Source organism: Nelumbo lutea, chromosome 7 (assembly GCF_056320005.1).
Source record: "Nelumbo lutea isolate HS-2025 chromosome 7, American lotus-T2T, whole genome shotgun sequence".
In the NCBI taxonomy this organism is placed as follows: domain Eukaryota; kingdom Viridiplantae; phylum Streptophyta; class Magnoliopsida; order Proteales; family Nelumbonaceae; genus Nelumbo; species Nelumbo lutea.
The window spans coordinates 54,467,590-54,485,017 of record NC_142690.1 but is presented as its reverse complement, the minus strand read 5'-3'; the positions used below and the strand labels follow the sequence as shown (position 1 = coordinate 54,485,017).

The 17,428-nt window shown below is 35.3% G+C and overlaps 1 protein-coding gene across 1 annotated transcript in view; it reads left to right on the top strand.

Annotated features, from left to right (window-relative positions):
* The first annotated feature begins 5,260 nt into the window (after positions 1 to 5,260).
* LOC148846445 (alpha/beta-Hydrolases superfamily protein) overlaps positions 5,261 to 17,428 on the top strand; it is a 41,591-nt gene continuing 29,423 nt past the window's right edge. Inside the window, exons 1-3 of the mRNA XM_088952981.1 lie at positions 5,261 to 5,793; positions 6,665 to 6,756; positions 9,193 to 9,311. Coding sequence (XP_088809107.1) covers positions 5,550 to 5,793; positions 6,665 to 6,756; positions 9,193 to 9,311 — 455 coding nt within the window. The 5' untranslated portion in view covers positions 5,261 to 5,549. The remainder of the gene's footprint in view (positions 5,794 to 6,664; positions 6,757 to 9,192; positions 9,312 to 17,428) is intronic.

Below are 17,428 nucleotides of genomic sequence, written 5' to 3'. Positions count from 1 at the left end.
ACAAATCAAATGAAATCAGGCTAAAGTACTTTGTCTTTTTAAGCATTTAGATTTTAGAAAACTAGCTAAAGAGCTGAAAATACAAGATTAATTGATTAGGCATACCAACAATGCAAGATGCATTATATAAAATCCAAATTTTAAGGTTTTAAGCTTCAAATAAGAAAGAAATATACTAGTTTAAGCTTCAAATCAAAATTGAAAAATAGGGGATGCCTCAACCTCAAATTTTGCAATGGTTCTCGACTCCAATGGAGTGGTCATTGGTGCAAATGGTGGTTTGGTTCCTTGAAAAAACATAGTATTGCAAAAAAAAAAAAATAGTTAATTAAAAATCATTCAAATGGCTAAATGAGAGATTAGAACTGAAATCTAAATTGAATAATGGTGGATCAGTTCCTTGAAAAATCACAGTGGTTGTCAGCTTACTTAGTTACCTGAAAAATCACAGTGGTCGCTGGTAGTCGCAGCGAAGATAGTCACCGGAGGTTGGAGTCCATAATGGTCACCACAACGAAGATAGTCACCGGAGCCGTTCCTTTCAAGATGTGGTTGAGAAAGACTCGAAAGTCAAAGCTTTGGTCATTGACTGCCTCTACAACTTTGGTCGCCAACGGGTGCTTGCTCGAATTCTAGGAAAGGTGGCGCTAGTGTATTGCCACTATCGTCTTCGGTAAACGTCTAAAGGGGCTTTTGGGTTTGGCAAAACAAAACCCTAAGACGATACTTTCGAAGGTTAGGAATAGAAGTTAGGAATATATGATATTTTTGTCATTTTATTTTTATTTTAAAATAAAAAAAACAAAATTTACAAAATACTATACCGCTAACCATTGCTCGGGTCGAATGGGTGGATGGTTTTTTGACTTTTTCAACGTTTGTTTCACAAAAAGATAGTTCGAGGTAAACCTAGAACCATTCAAGTGACCGGTTTCTAGTCTGAATGGTCCGACCATCCGGGTCAACAATGGTTCGAAAAGGTTGGTTTTTATTGAAAATGGATTGAAATTCAAAATTTAAAATCAACTTAAACATGAAATTGTTTTCCTATTTGGTGGCGGATCAACAATTCAACTTTTGGGTCAAATGTGTTAACCTTGGATGTCATAATTAAATAATAAAAAATAAAAATACTAAATCACAAAAATAAAATATACAAATTTTATAGGAAACATTTGAGCACATCTCTAATATTGTATATTCATCATATTAAACAAAAGTAAGTGTGATAAATAATAATTATTTTTATATGATATATAAATATGTATGGGCACATCTACAAACTCTTATAAACTATTAATGTTCATCTCATTCAATACCCTCTTACAAACTCTTATATTTGAGCTATTAACTCTAATTTTCTCTCATTAAATCTTATATTAAAGCATTTCTCTCACCAATAAATTTATTTATAAGATAATTATCTAATATTTTAATAAGGTAAAGTTTTTTAAAATTGTTTTTTTGACCATGTGGTGAATAAGCAATTAAACCACTTGGGTCAAATTGTTCAACCTATGATGTCATAATTAAATAATAAAATAAAAAAGATACAAGATAAAAATTATAAAAAATATATAAATTTTATAAAAGCATTTAAGTACATCTCTAATATTATATACATCTTTTATATATATATATATGTATATAAAAGAATATGGGTGCTCTCTGCACCCAGGAAATGGAATCTACTCGTGCGAGCACCCATTTTCAATAATTAATTATAGTAATTCATTTCTAATTAATTATTAATTAATAACAATAAATACTAATTAATTACTAACTAATAATAATATTTATTAAGTAATTACACTAATTAATAGTGTAATAACATGCACCCATTTCTAGTAATTAATTATTATTTAATAACAATAATTACTAATTAATTATTGTAATAATATAATATAATTACTTTAATAATATATTTATTACTATAATAATTACTATAATAATGTAATTAATTATTAATTAATTACTATAATAATATAATTATTGTAATAATAATTATTGATTATTATAGTAATTTATTAAATATATAATTAGTGATTATAATTAATAATTGTTGTTATTATAATATTGTTAATAAATAGATATTGACTTAAATTTTACTTTAATTACTAATTACAATAACTAATTACTGTAATAATAATTATTGATTATTACAGTAATTTAATAAACATATGATTAGTGATTATAACTAATAATTACTGTTATTATAAATATTATTAATAAATAGATATTTACTTAAATCTTACTTTAAATTAAAGTTTTAAATACTGTTAATAAATATAGTAATTATTGTTATATTCAAAATAATTAAAAATGTTATTAAAAGTATTATTATTGATTATTTAATAAAATATTATAATTTTTGACTATTACTAATAAATACTATTAATTTAATTTAATTTTGGTAATTATTAATTTAATGAATATTGTTAATAAATCCTATTCATAAATTTAATAATTACTGTTATATTAAAAATAAATAAATAATATTATTATAACTATCATTGATGATTATTTAATTAAATAGTATAATTACTTACTATTATTGATAAATGTTGTTAATAACTTTCTAACAATCGGCGGTTCTATTGTTTGGTTCGAACGGATGGCCCGTTTTAACAATAAAAATTATAAGTAAAAAATTATGGAACCATTCTGGCCACTGTTTTTTGGGTTATTGGTTCGATCATCTAGTTCGAACGGTCAGTCCGTTATAACAACAAAAATTATAGGCAAAAAATTGAGTTTGTATGGTCCATTAAATAGTATCATACGTGTTATGTCATTTGAGCGTATGACTCATACAACCCGAAAACGGAACCGTTCTGGCCATCGGTTTTTGGATCAACGGTTCGACAGCTTGGACAGTTTGTTTTAACAGCAAAAAGTTATAAGCAAAAATTTATGGAATCGTTTTGGCCACTGGTTTTCAGGTTAGTGGTTCGGTCATTCGAATGAACAGTCCATTCTAACAACAAATATTATAGGCAAAAAATTGAGTGTGTGTGGTCCATTGAGCAATATCATACATGTTATGTCATTCGAGTGTGTAACTCATACGACCCAAAAATGGAACTGTTCTGGCCATCGGTTTTTGGGTTGACGATTCAACCATCCGGTTCGAACAGACGACCCACTTTGACAACAAAAATTAAAAAAATAGAAAACAGCCAAAAACCATTGAATAGGTCAATGGGTTAACAGTTTGATCATTCAGCTCAATGGGTCATTGACCGATTCAATGGTTTTTGGCCAGGGACCAAGATTGGGGTAAAATGGAATTGGTTGCCTAGACATTTTCCAATTAAAAAAAATAAAAAAACGGACGACCCATTCTAACAACAAAAATTACATGCAAAATATTGGGTGTGTGAGGTCCATTAAGCATTACCATACATGTTATGTCATTGGAGCGTATGACTTTTCCAACCTGAAAACGGAATCGTTCCAGTCACCGGTTTTCAGGTCAACGGTTCAACTGTTTAGTTTGAACGGATGGCCTATTCTCATAATAAAAATTAAAAAAATAAAAAAAACAACAGAAAAACATTGAATGGGTCAACGGTTCGATCGCTCGGGTCAATGGGTCATTGACTGATTCAACGATTTTTGGCTACCAACCAAGATTAGGATAAAATGGAATCGGTTGCTAGGATGGCCGATTAAAAAAATAAAAAATAGTAAAAAACCATTGAACAAGTCAACGGGTCAATGGTTCGACTACTTATGTCAATAAGCCATTGACCGATTCAACGATTTTTGGCTAGGAACTGGGTCAACAGATCGATAGATCAACGGTTTCATTCCAGCCCCTATAAAGCAAGGCCCCTCCGCTAATTTATTACATAAAATAAAATAAATATAATAAATAAAAATTACTTTTATACAATTAAAAATATAAAAATTAGACACATTATTATTCTCATCATCATCCAAATTTTACTGGTGAAAACATGTTCTTAAAGATCTAAAATATCATAAAGTTGGGATAAGTCTCGAATGATGATTGAGGATGATGACACATCACTTTCTTTCTTTCTTCTTTTTGATAAAATAGAAGTCATGATCATCGTGAATAACAAAATAAATATCATAAATAAAAATTACTTTTATACAATTAAAAATTAAGTGTTATGTTATTGGATCGTGTGACTTATTCAATTTGAAAACGAAAATCGTTTCAGTCACCAGTTTTCGGGTCAACGGTTTGACTGTTCAGTTTGAACGGATGGCCTATTCTCATAATAAAAATAAAAAAAATAAAAAAACCAAAAACTATTGAACGGGTCAACGGTTCGACTACTCGGGTCAATGGGTCGTTGACTGATTCACCGATTTTTGGCTACGAACCAAGATTGGGATAAAATGGAATCGGTGGCTAGGATGGCCAATTAAAAAAGTAAAAAACAATAAAAAACCATTGAACATGTCAACGGATCAATGATTCGACTACTTATGTCAATAGGTTATTGACCGATTCAACAATTTTTGGCTAAGAACCGGGTCAACAGATTGATAGATAAACGGTTTCATTGCAGCCCCTGCGAAGCAAGGCCCCTCAGTAATTTATTACATTAAACAAAATAAATATGATAAATAAAAATTAATTTTATACAATTAAAAATATAAAAATATTATAAAAATTAGACACATTGTTATTCTCGTCATCATCCAAAATTTCAGGTGAAAACATGTTCTTAAAGATCTAAAATATCATAAAGTTGGGATAAGTCTCGAATGATGATTGACGATGATGACACATCACTTTCTTTGTTTCTTCTTTTTGATAAAATGGAACTCATGATCATCATTTCTAATAACAAAATAAATATGATAAATAAAAATTACTTTTATACAATTAAAAATATAAAATCTCATCATCATCATCCAAAATTTTCAGAATTTGGATTAATTTATTAATCGTATTGAATAAAAAGGAATAGTACGGATAAGATTCGATTCAAATTCGATTATGTACGAATCAAGGTTATACGTACATGATCTGATGCGTATGGAGCCCAACGGTTTTTGATAGCTCGTTAACATATCTCTCCAATTAACAGATGAGATTTAATTAGGTATCGTAGATCTGCCGATGTTTCCACGTGTTTCACTTCTTAGCCTCCAGTTACTTTGTCGACTCATCTTTTCACGAGTTCCGATTGTCTGGAAATCGTCGATTGGGATAATTGGTTTGATTCGTTCCAATCGGACGGTTATAGATGGTCTATTTGGATACATATATTTTTTTGTTTTCAGTGTTCTTTCTTTTCGGACAACGTTGTCTGCTGAGGAAACCTTGCTGTTTCTTTTGCTTTACGACTCACTCAACCACCGTGAGTCGCCGACGGCAACCTCCGCTCTGAAACCCTGAAATATTCCTCCATTTCTCTCTTCCTTCTTACGAATTTGAATTCTATTGTAGCTCAGAATCTCTAAACACCTTGAAGATTTCAAGCTTTTATTCTCGAATTTTACTGAATTTCTGTCTTGTTTGAAAATTCTGAGAAATCTTGGGGGTTATAGGGTTTCAATTGGAGATGGCAGTTGCAATGGATGATCTTCTTCAGTCAGTGGAGTTGCTCTTGCGGTTCCTTAAGAAGCCACTACCTCAGCCTTATGTTAACCCCGATCTTGACCCGGTCCTGTTGGTTCCTGGAATTGCTGGTTCAATCCTGAATGCTGAAGACGATAATGGTAAAACGGAGCGAGTTTGGGTTCGGCTTCTTGCTGCTGATTACACATTCAGGACGAAGTTATGGTCCCGTTTTGATCCTTCTACTGGTACGGTTTATTATGGAAAAGACTTTCTGAATTATTGAGTTTGAAATGCTTCATTTAAGGAAGGCAAAATTGCAAATAGAAGGCGTAATTTCTCAGTTGAAGTGCGGAAATAAAATCCTTAGTGAGTTGTAGTTACAACCGCAGATTATGCGATATCTCAGCTAATTAAGTCAAGGGGATTGATCCAATAGTCCTGTTTCTATATTCTTCGGTAGAGACAGGTTGCTTCCTTTGGTTAATGCTATCATCGGGAATTAAGTTCAGCTCATGCACCCATGGCTTGCCTTACAATTTAAAGATAGAAGGGAAAGTTTGGTGGCAGTGAGAACAAGATCGGGGGAGGATTTTGCCCTACAATTCCACAAGTTTCTGGATTTTGTAGTATGGGTCTGAAAAGAGAGCATAATCAAGAAACGTGCTGATTGGGCAGCTTGATTTCCATCCTTGTCTGGGGTTGGGGTAGGGAGGATAGTTATCTTGATTCAGCTGAATTTAGGGGAGGGAGGGGGATTGCATTCTGCTTCTAATCGAATCCAAACATAGTCTAAATAGAGCACCTTTTAGCTCATGATGCATTATGTATAAGCTCAGTATGTACATGATATCCTTGAAAGGAATTTACTGTTGCTGTAATGCTTTCATACTCACTCTATATTGCTTTGTTGAATTGAATGGTTCCTTCTTTATGGGTACCGTGTATGCATGCTTTAATTGTTGACTATTGAATTAATATGTAAATATAGTTTTCTAATCATGGTATTTCTCTTAATAGTTCTTTTCCATTGGTAATTCCTTTTAGATAAGAGATAAGCGGTTCATTATTATTTTCAACTCCAAGATGCTCTAAATGTTTATTAACTCCATGGAACAGGGGAAACAGTGTCTTTGGATTCAAAAACAAGAATTGTTGTGCCTGAAGACAGATACGGGTTGTATGCAATTGACGTCTTGGACCCTGACATGGTACTATTATGTAAAAACACAAACACTTATACTTGATAATTAGGAATTGATTCTAACTCGAGTTTGGAGTGGTTCCCAACAGAGCATGCCCCACACTTACCCCACAAGCACATTTCAGTGTGCATTGGGAACATCTCCCATACTTGTCATGGGGAGGTGTTCCCAATGCATGATTTGGATGTGTTGTGGGGTGTGCTCCGAGGGGTGCCAATGTGAATTCTTCTAATTCTGTTTTTTGTCATTGGTTTTATTTGTGAGAACATGAGTTTTGTTGATTTTTAAGGAATAGAGGCTACATTTTGTAGACTAGCTTAAGTCAAAGACTTTTCAGATCACAACTAATAAGTTTTTAGCTTGTTATAACCAAGCTCATTACCAACCAATGTTAGTCCCAGCTATCTGGGGTCTTGGAAGGGGGTAAACCTTTGACATTTTTTGCACAAAGTGGCCACTTTCAGACTCGAACCTGCATTCTCATGTTGGCCAATCTATCCTTTCTTTCTTTCTTTCTTGATTAAAATCAAGAAAGAAACTTGTTATTTGATGATGAATAACAAGTTTATTAAAAAAATAAGGGATCAAGAAATAATGCAACTTGATTAAAATCGTAGGCATCTATAGTGCAAATGAAACCATAGGCTCAATAACCGATGTTTCGTAAAGCCTTGAAAAAAGAGCTAACCTGGTTTTACAAGTTGTAATGCAAAGGGTTCCAATGAACCCCATCTGTATGAGGTTGTCAGATGTAGATTTGGTTGACCTTGGCTTTAAAGGGGAGATATAAAAACTAGCAGACAAGGTACATATATTCCTAATAAAATGCATCAATCTCCATGACTCTCCAAACTTGCTTAGAAGCCACCTAATCCCCAAATTCAAGTCTCCTTCCACAGCCTATTTGGTAATCTCCTGTAACCGTTAGAATGGGGAAGTCTGGGACCTTGTAAGAAGAATAAGATATCATCACTCAGAAGTCAGAGCACCTTGCAATGGGGTTGTTTCACCATTACTATTTAAAAAAGTACCTCAAATTTGCTATGTAAAATGTTAGTAAAAGGGTTTAATTAGCAGTTGCTAGCCTAAATTTCCAATATGGGTGCTTTGCACATTCTATAGTATGTATCATTTTTTACACAAGTTAGTAAATTTTCCTATTGCCAACCATAAAAGCAGCTCAAATTCACAGAGGGTATGAACTTAGTTAGAAAACATACATTGGAGTTGAGCTTGATGGAGTTCATAAGAGAAGTAATCTAGGTTCAAAATGGTGAACAATCTAATAAGTGAGCAAACAATAGCTGGAAATTCATAACCATAATCACATCAGAGAATACAGGTGTCAAACAAGAAAGTCCTTACAAATGCATCCCTCTGCCTGGGCCTCCTGTGCAAGCTTGAGATTGCAATTACCTTCTCTTGCAAGTTAATCAGATAGCTTATTGGCAGCTCTACGCACTGCACTTACTCCTCTCTTGAAAAGCTTTAGCTTGTCCCAAACATGTCAAAAATGGATAAATTATAAACCCCACCCCTTATCTATACATGCACAAAGAAAGTGGTTTTATGAAATTTGGGTGCCAAAGTAGAATGGAATGAAGGATTTTAAATATTAAGTGCTTGAGAAGTTAGGAGTTTTACATAACTTTCCTCTTTTAAATATCCTTCTTTTAACTAAAACCTACCGAAACTGTGTTTTAAGATTCTGCCAACATTGATTTAATATTTTATATTATGTTTTTTTTTTTGATAAATAACATCAATTCCATTAAAATAATGAATAGATACAAGAAAATCCCCTTAGAGGCACAAGGAGCAGCCTCTCCAAACAGCAAATACACAAACTACACAGAGAAAACATGAGTGTTGCAATTAAAACAATAGTTACAATTGCGCCCAGAACAATGCTTCCCTATTTATCCCTTATTTTGCCAAGACATCAGCAAAAGCATTAGCTGATCTCCCAACCCATTTACTGTTATAGATGTCAGCCATTTGAATATTTTTAACTCATTTTTGTAGTCCCAAGTGACATCCTCCGGATTATTTAACCAGTCCACCATTGTCTTAGAGTCTCCTTCAATCAGAAGCTTCTCCATGCCCACTTCTTTTGCAAGAAGTATTCCTTGTATTGCAGCTAACAGTTCTGCCCGGATAGAGTTCCCAACTCCTAAAGGGCCAGAGTAGATTAAGACAACCTCTCCAGCCTCATTCATCAGTATACCTCCCATCCCAGAGGGACCCAGGTTACCCTGGCTACTCCTATCAAAATTCAGCTTCCAAGAGCCAAGAGGAGGGGGGACCCAGCTAGTCACTACCCTTCCCTTGTAGGAGGAACAACTTCCTACCAACTTCCAATCCTTCCAACAATCAGTAAAAGTGAAATGGTTAAATATTTTATATTATGTTATGAAATTTGAACTAATTTATGTTTTGCAGATTATTGGACGTGAATGTGTTTATTATTTCCATGACATGATAGTGGAAATGATAAAGTGGGGTTTTCAAGAGGGAAAAACACTATTTGGATTTGGTTATGATTTCCGCCAAAGTAATAGGTATGCAACTCTCTAAATGCAACTTGATAATTTACTATAATGGTCAGTTAGAAAGACTTTATTCTGCTGTATAAGTTGAACACAATTCTATACATTAAAAAAACATTTTGTACTTATATGAGAAAATGAAGGCAAAATGATCTTTGACAGATAATCTGTATGAATTGTACTTAAGAAAGTATTTAAAGTTTTTTTTTTTTTTCACAGATGATGGTGATTTACGATAATTTTGGTCTTGGACAGAACGGTTTTTCCAAGGATGCAAATTTAGCATTGACTAGTTAAAAGGACTTTATTTTCCATGCATTTGTGCTTATTTTATTGTATGTTATTAGAGAACTTATCAATTTACCAAAAAAAAAAATAGAGAAGCTATCAATTATTAATATTAGGCCAATGGGGAAATTTGGCTAAATATAGGCAGATTGGTGCAAAAAGTGAGGAAAAACTAATTACAATTCAAAGGAAAGTGTTTTTTTAAATGAAAAGGTGTTTGAGATTAGGGTTTAGGTTTAGGAATCTTACTCTAGTAAAGGAAAGGTTTCTAATTTAGTTAATTAATGATAAAATGACACTGGATATTGCATAGGCAACAAGGGGCACATGGAAGGGGGACCCATTGCCACCTATGGTATTCACTTTAGTGGCTGATATTTAGTAAACTTTTGAAGAAGGATGGTGAGAGAAATATCTTTCAAGGTTTTAGAGTGGGGGGAGAAATCCAAGTGGTGTCCCACTTACAGTTTGTAGATGATACCTTGATCTTGGGGGAATTTAGGGAAATTCAAGATGTGAGGGCTTTGAGGCAGATTCTAGAGATAGTTGAGAGGGAAACAGGGTTGAAAATTGATTTAGGGAAATGCAGGTTGATGGATATTAGGTTGGAGAGGGCGGTCTGCGGCCATCTTCGGTTGTGAAATTCGAGATTGGCTAGTTAAATACCCAGGGCTTCTGTTGGGGGGGGGGGTAATCCTAGAGATGCGTCTTTTTGGGAGGGCATCATTGAAAAGTTTGTCAAGAGATTAGCCTTGTGGAAGCCCCTAGTTGAATGCGGGAAAGAACATGGAGGAGAAGTTTGTTCTGACGACTAGGTGGAAGAAATTCCTAGGTGTAGAGAAGAAGAAATTTCCGTTGGAAGAACTAGGTGGAGGGTTGGCGGTAAAAATCGAAGAGGACAAACGATTTGCGGTGATCTTAAGTAGGGAGGATTCAAGCTGGTTCAAAGGATTCTTTGATGGCATATTATTTGCCATTACAGAGACAGGTTGGAAAGGGGAACTTTGTATGCCAAAGAAAAAAATCATAGTGGAGAAGAAGAAAAATGACAAGGTAGAGTTCATCCAACTGATTGAACTGTTCGGATTGGGAAAAATGCAGATTATTTGTATCCTTGCTGGAAAGGAGATCAGGGGTGGGAGGATCATGGTCTGAACTACAAAATAACAAAATTAGCTGTGAACTATTTACAGCTTAGTTGCCTCTGGTTGGTGTTCACATTGTTTTAGCTATTCTGAATTGCCTAATTTCAGATGTAGCTTGTTCATGGCTTGTCTAAAGTTGCTCTGAACTAATAGATGATCCTCAAGAAGAAGTTAAAGGTGATGGAGAGGCAAAGTGACGATGATTTTCAGGCGGTGAATAGGTGGAAGTCTGAACTGAACATCGAAGCGAAGAAAATTTTACTCGAGAGTGGAAGGGCCAGAGGTAAGAATCTGCTAAAAGTTAGGGAAGACAGGAAGGTGATGATACTTTTGTTTGAGGAAGCAGTGTTATGGTTGAAGGGCTTTATCGATGGTGTACTACAATTGTTTAGGACAGTAGGTTGGAAAAATGTATTAGAGCTGGAAAAGAAGTACGAAGTGGAGCTGAGGTGCAACGGGAAAGGCTGGTTCATTACCATAACAAATGGTCTGTTTACCGGAAGGGAAGCAGACACAAGGTTGGATGGTTTTTGCAGATGAGTTGCAGCAGTTTCTTATCTCTGTTGACAGACACTTGGAGCAGGAGCAAGAACAAAGTACCAAAGATAGCCCTCTTAAATGCTCGAGCCAGCCATTAAAGCAGAGCTCCTTTAGCTGTGGAGACACAATACTGATCTCTAATAGAGGGATGAAATTGTGGTTTGAGGGTGAGCAAGGCGATTGGGAAGAGGAGAATGGTGATAACAGTTAACAAGGATGTACAGGATTGGAGGAAGGTACTAAAATCAGTGGTGCATAACTTGAATCTGGAAACTGAGGTTGCTCTGAAACCATTCTCAGACAGGAAGGCGGTGTTAAGAATTGATAACGAGGTAAACAGGGCTTTACAACATTTGAATGTGAAGAAGGTATGGTCCAAGTCCAGAATTGGAAGCCATTGTGTAATGAGATGGAACATACTTGGTAGCTTCCTGCTAAAACTGGTAGGACTTCCCTTTCATCTCTGGAATGAATCAAATCTGGGAAATATAGTGAAGCTGTTGGGTGGGGCAATTGAGGAATTCCAGTTGCAAGACTTTGCTGCGGAGGTTAGGATTGTTGGGGTGAAACCAGAATCGCTCCCAAGAACAACTGAGGTTCTTGCTGATGGAGCTTGGTTTAGAGTTTGGCTGGTCTCAGAGGTAGAGGTGGAGCTCTCGGGATGAAGAGCCAAGGTAGAAGACGATGCTGACGTGGAGGGCTGGACTACATGGGGCACACAGGTGGTGGAGAGAAAGATCGAAGATCAGTGCTGGCCTAAAGGGGAAGCTGGAAATTCAGTGGGAGAAACCCAAGAGACACGCAAGCTATTAAAAGAAAAAAATTTAAATTTTTTGAATCAAGTGGAATTTTAGGGGCCCAGGCTTCATTTGCTGACATGGTTAAGAAGGGGGGTGGACTAGACAAAGGGTTGGTGCAGACCGGTCTATCTGAACCAGTAGGAGGACCGACCGGTTCAAACACAGGGTTGAAACCCAATCCACATGACTGTTTAAGTGAGCACATGCATCAGGGGAAGTTATCGGGGACTGTAGACGATAGAAATCGTCTATCTTCTTCTTTGAAGAAGGCTTTTGGGGGTGCTCAAGGGTCCACCAAGCGGATAGAGCAGAACATAAGTTCCTTACAGTGGGTTTCTCATCTAGATTCTGATATACCTAGGAGGGACGGTCATCACAGGACCGGCCAAATCCCAGGTACACTAGAGATTGCAATGAGGAGAAGGAGGGTACCGATGAGGGCTGGGTAGACTGTGACCTGGAAGAAGATTCTGATGGCCAGTCCAGCATAGATAGTGTCGTGTTCGAGAAGCTTTCAGAGGAAGAGATCGTTGCAACTCTTAATCTTGACTTTGAAAACTCGCATGGGTCACAATGTAGACTTGGCAACTTAGTTTCTTTAAATAAAACTGGAAACAACAGATTCAACAAAGAAAAATAAATATGACCCAAATGATAATGACTTTACATAATACGGCTGATTGACTTTGACACATTTGAACCAAAAGCTGCTATCAGAGGTGATACTTGACTTTGTCTAGGCATGTCCAGTAGGTATATCCCATTCACCTCATGGCCATTCCCAATCATCTTCTGAGAGTCCATGTCCTAAAAAACATAGTAAGAAGGGAAAATTGTCATACTGCAATTCAAAGATTTTGTCAAATTACTAATTGAAAGCAAATTAGTGTTTAATTTAGGAACATGAAGAACTAAGGATAAGGTGAGGGTGTCTAAAGCTCTGATGTTTCCCTTGCTAGAGATAGGAGCAAGAGAGCCATCAACAAGGGTGATCTTATCTCGGCTAGATAAAAGCTGGTAAGTAGAAAATAAATGGGACACACTAGTCATGTGGTCAGAGGCACCAAAATCAATTATCCAAGGGATCCTACTATTACCTGAGATAGAAGCATGATTCGCAGTAGCACAAATACCTGAATGGGCATATGCGGATGAAGAGGGAACTGTCTCTGATGAAGTAGGTGATGTAGTAGTAGACTCCAGGTGTCTAATTATTTGGCCATACTTCTCATACTCAGCCCTGGTGGCTGCTAGTTGCTCTCCCACCGACTTCTCAGCACTATGCCCCCTGTTCACTATGTGATGAGGTGGCTACATTTGTATTTCCACCTTTAATATTTTCATTCATTTTTCCATTGTTTGCATTCTTGAGATTGGCCAGTATAAGCTTTGGATGCAACTTCCAACAAGTGTCTTTAGTATGTTTAGGCTTCTTACAGTATTCACAAACATCTTTCATCCTAGTGTTGACCTTCGGTTTCATCTTGGCATTAGCATAGTGATCTATCTGTGGCTCTACAGACTGAATTTGTCTCCTGCTCTCCTCACTACTCACCATAGCATAGGCTTGAGATAAAGTCACATCATCCTTCGCCAAAACATTCTATCTCACAATATCATACTCCGGGTTGAGTTTGTTAAGGAACTCAAAAACCCGATTTCTTTCCACCAACTTCCTATGTGTTTCAGCATCCTTTGTACACCTCCAAAGCATAATCTCCATCAAATCAATCTCTTGCCAAAGAGATTTTAGCATGAAGTAAACAGCTAAGGGCTTCTCCCCTTCTTTTAGATTATTCACATCATTCTTTAATTTGTAAGCCTGGACAATATTCAACTTTTGGGAAAAAGTCTCCGTGACATTATCCCACACCTCTTCTGTAGTTTCCATCCGCATGTAGTGCTGGCTAATATGTGGCTGCATAGAATTCATTAACCAATCCATTATTGTGTAATTCTCTTGCATCCACCTCTCATAGGTAGGGTCATCCTCCCTTGGTTTCTTCTTGCTTCTGGTAATATAACCCATTTCCCTCTACTACACACATGTATCTTAATAGACTGAGACCAAGCTAAATAATTGGTCCCATCCAGCTTCACAATGGTCACTGCCCCAAAAAGATTCTCCATTAAGCCCCCATGTCCAAACTTGGAATCTATGGGATATTTGGTTTCTCCTCCAGTTTGCTCCATTGAGTGAAACGGAGATCAAAATAAGTCTCAACTGAGTTAGAATTGCTATCCTAAGCAAAAAACTACTCTTTAAACAACCAAATCTAGAGTTTCACAGGACCCACCTGAAGGGGAGAAGAGGAGAAGGTTCAACCGCTCCTACCAGTGGTTCTAGAACCTTGTCCAACTCAAATCACCCTTAATGAAAATCAAAAGGCTACCCTTTGATGTCCAAGCGCTAGCTTCAAAGTGTCTCTAGGACTTGTAACTAGTTTTCTCTAGTTATCTAGGGTTTTTGGGAAAAATCTCCAAGAACCTGCCTTGGGCTTCAACTGGGGATGAAAAACTTCACAAAATCTCTCCAGAAAACCCTCCCAATTGGGCTACATAAGCTGCTCCTTAATCAGTGAATCAATTCTCCATACACACTGTGTATGGGCAAAGAGAGAAGAAAGAAAAGAAGGTGAGAACTTGCTTTAATACCAAGTTGTAAATCACACCTGCAATAATCTAAATTAAAAGAAAAGAAATAGGAGAAAAAAAGGAGATTGAACTTTGAAGAGAGAGAAGTGATGGAGGAAGAAGATTGAAGAAAAGGAAGAAGAGAGAGTTGTTCTAAAAACCTCTCTTCAGCCCCCAATGATTTCTTTTATTCTTTTGTTGTAAAAAATAAGGACGATTATGTGTGGTGCCCTTAGTAGGGCGTTCACTAAAGACAGCAATAAAAAACAATAAAACAGGCCCATAACTAAGGCTCACTACCTGCTAACACAAGTCATAAGCATAACTTAAAGAAAAACAAAGAAACTAAGGCCCATTCGGCCCATTATTTCTACAGTACTCAGGGCCTATTTAATATGGAGATGTGGTTGGGAAGCTAAGGGAGGTTTGTCCAAGACTTTACAGGCTCTCTGGTTAGCAGTTGAGGGTGGATCAATGCTTTGAGATGAGAGGAGACCAATTGATGTGGAGCCCAAAGTTTAGAAGGCCGTTGAGATATTAGGAAGTTGAGGAATTTATACTTCTGTTAGAAAAGCTGCAATAGGTTGATATCAAGGTTTAAAATGTCGATGTCGATGGAAATGTCGCTTACCAAAATATAGGACATATGTCGGAAATGTCGAGGTCAAATATCGTAAAAATTAGAGACATTGTGGAAATATGCAAAGATATTTTGTAAAATGATAAAAGAAGCATTAATACATATTTCTAGACTATTATCTTATTCCCAACCATTATATAAAGCTAAGAAACTAAGATCAATAACAAATTAGTAAATGACAACTTACTGATATATTATGCATTTTGATGTTTTTACAAGGTTATCTGATATTTTCTTTTCCTGTTTTTAATTCTGATTTATTATAAATTCTAATATAATTATTTCACACTAGTAAATAGAAATACATTTATTCTGATTTTTTAAAATATTAAAGTTATAATACATTATTTTTTATTATAAATTTAATAAACTGATTCTCCTTTTTGTAGTATTAAGATTATGATAAATTCTGATTTCTTATAAAACTTAATGATTTTATTATGATTTTTAATAGTAAATTTATAATAAATTATGATTTAGTATAAAATTTATTAAATTTATTCTGATTTTTTATATTAAATGTAGAATGTGATTTATTATAAAATTTAATAAACATTTTCTGATTTTAATAAATATTTAAAAAATACTGACTAGTTAATATTTTATTACTTGGAAAATATTTTATGTTTTATATTATAAAGTAATTAATTTATTCTTTTGTTTTTATATTTTGTTAATTCTGTTTTATAAATATTTTATTTGAAATATTAAATAGAAATTATTAATGGAATAATCTTTATTAATATACTGTAGTATATTAATATAATATACTAATATATTATATTTTTAATGTACATTAGTTGACATCTTGTTGACATAATAGGAAAAACTGTATTTTTTTTGGTTATTTGGACCGATTTGGTCGATATTTCCGAAATATAGGAAATGTCGACCGACATAATGTAATTTTTATATTACCATCCATTTTCATGTCGGTGAGCCTCAACATCGACATATGTCGGGCGACATAAGCGACATTTGGCGACATTTGAAACCATGGTTGATATTTCTACTGCTGCTAGAGACAGATTGTGGTGGAAAGAATGCAAAAATGGGATTTTCACTGTGAAATCCTTTTACTTGGCTCTGATAAGGGAGCAGATGATTGCGGATCAGGTGGAGGGAGTGTGGGGGAATCCTATCCCTCCTAGGGTGGAGGCCTTTGCTTGGTTAGTGTCGCTGGACAGTATTTTAACTTCAGACCACCTGAAGAATAGAGGTTTCTACATGGCAAGTTTATTTTATCTTTGCTGTTTGGATGAGGAAACAGCTTTCCACCTGTTCTACACATGCAAGATGGCTCATATCATTTGGAGTTTCTTCTACTTTTTATTTGGAATTGACTTATTTCAGACTTCGTCTATGGAAGAGTTATTTTCCTCCTGGCCAAGTTTTAAGGGGTGCAAGAAAGCAAAGATCGTATGGAGCTGTATCCCTCTTGCAGACTGCTGGGTCTTATGGAATGAGGGAAATAGAAGATTATTTGAGAACAAACAGAAGAACATTGAAGGTCTTTTAGCATTGATTGTAAATCTTGGGTCAGATTGGGTCCTGGTGCATCCGAACTTCATTCAAACTAGCAGAACAGAGATGGGGGAGAATTTTTGGAATGTTCGAGTTACAGTCTTGTAATCTTGATCAGTTCTGTTTTCACTGATTTTTCTAGTGTAATGTAATCAGCTTGTTTTCTAGGTTGGGTGCTATCTTAACACCCCCCGGGTCGTATGACTCTTTTCTATTTTAATGAAATTTTTATTCTGATTCTTTAAAAAAATAACAAAATGGAGATGTGGTGAGATCAGAATTATTGGCAGCAGTCTACAGAGTAGAGAAAGCTAAAGAAATGGGGGTTGATAAGCTGATTATTGAAAGTGATTCAAAAGTAGTTGTGGGCTGGCTTAAAAAGGGGGATGACATCATATGGAAGTTAAGGAATGAATTTAGGCGCTTCAAGCAGATTTCTAAAGACATGATAATCCAAATAAGGGGATTAGGAGATCTGCAAACAGTTCGGCTGATGGTCTAGCAAAGCAAGGAATTCAGAGACAATCTATGTTCTGGGCAGTGATGTAAATAGTGAAT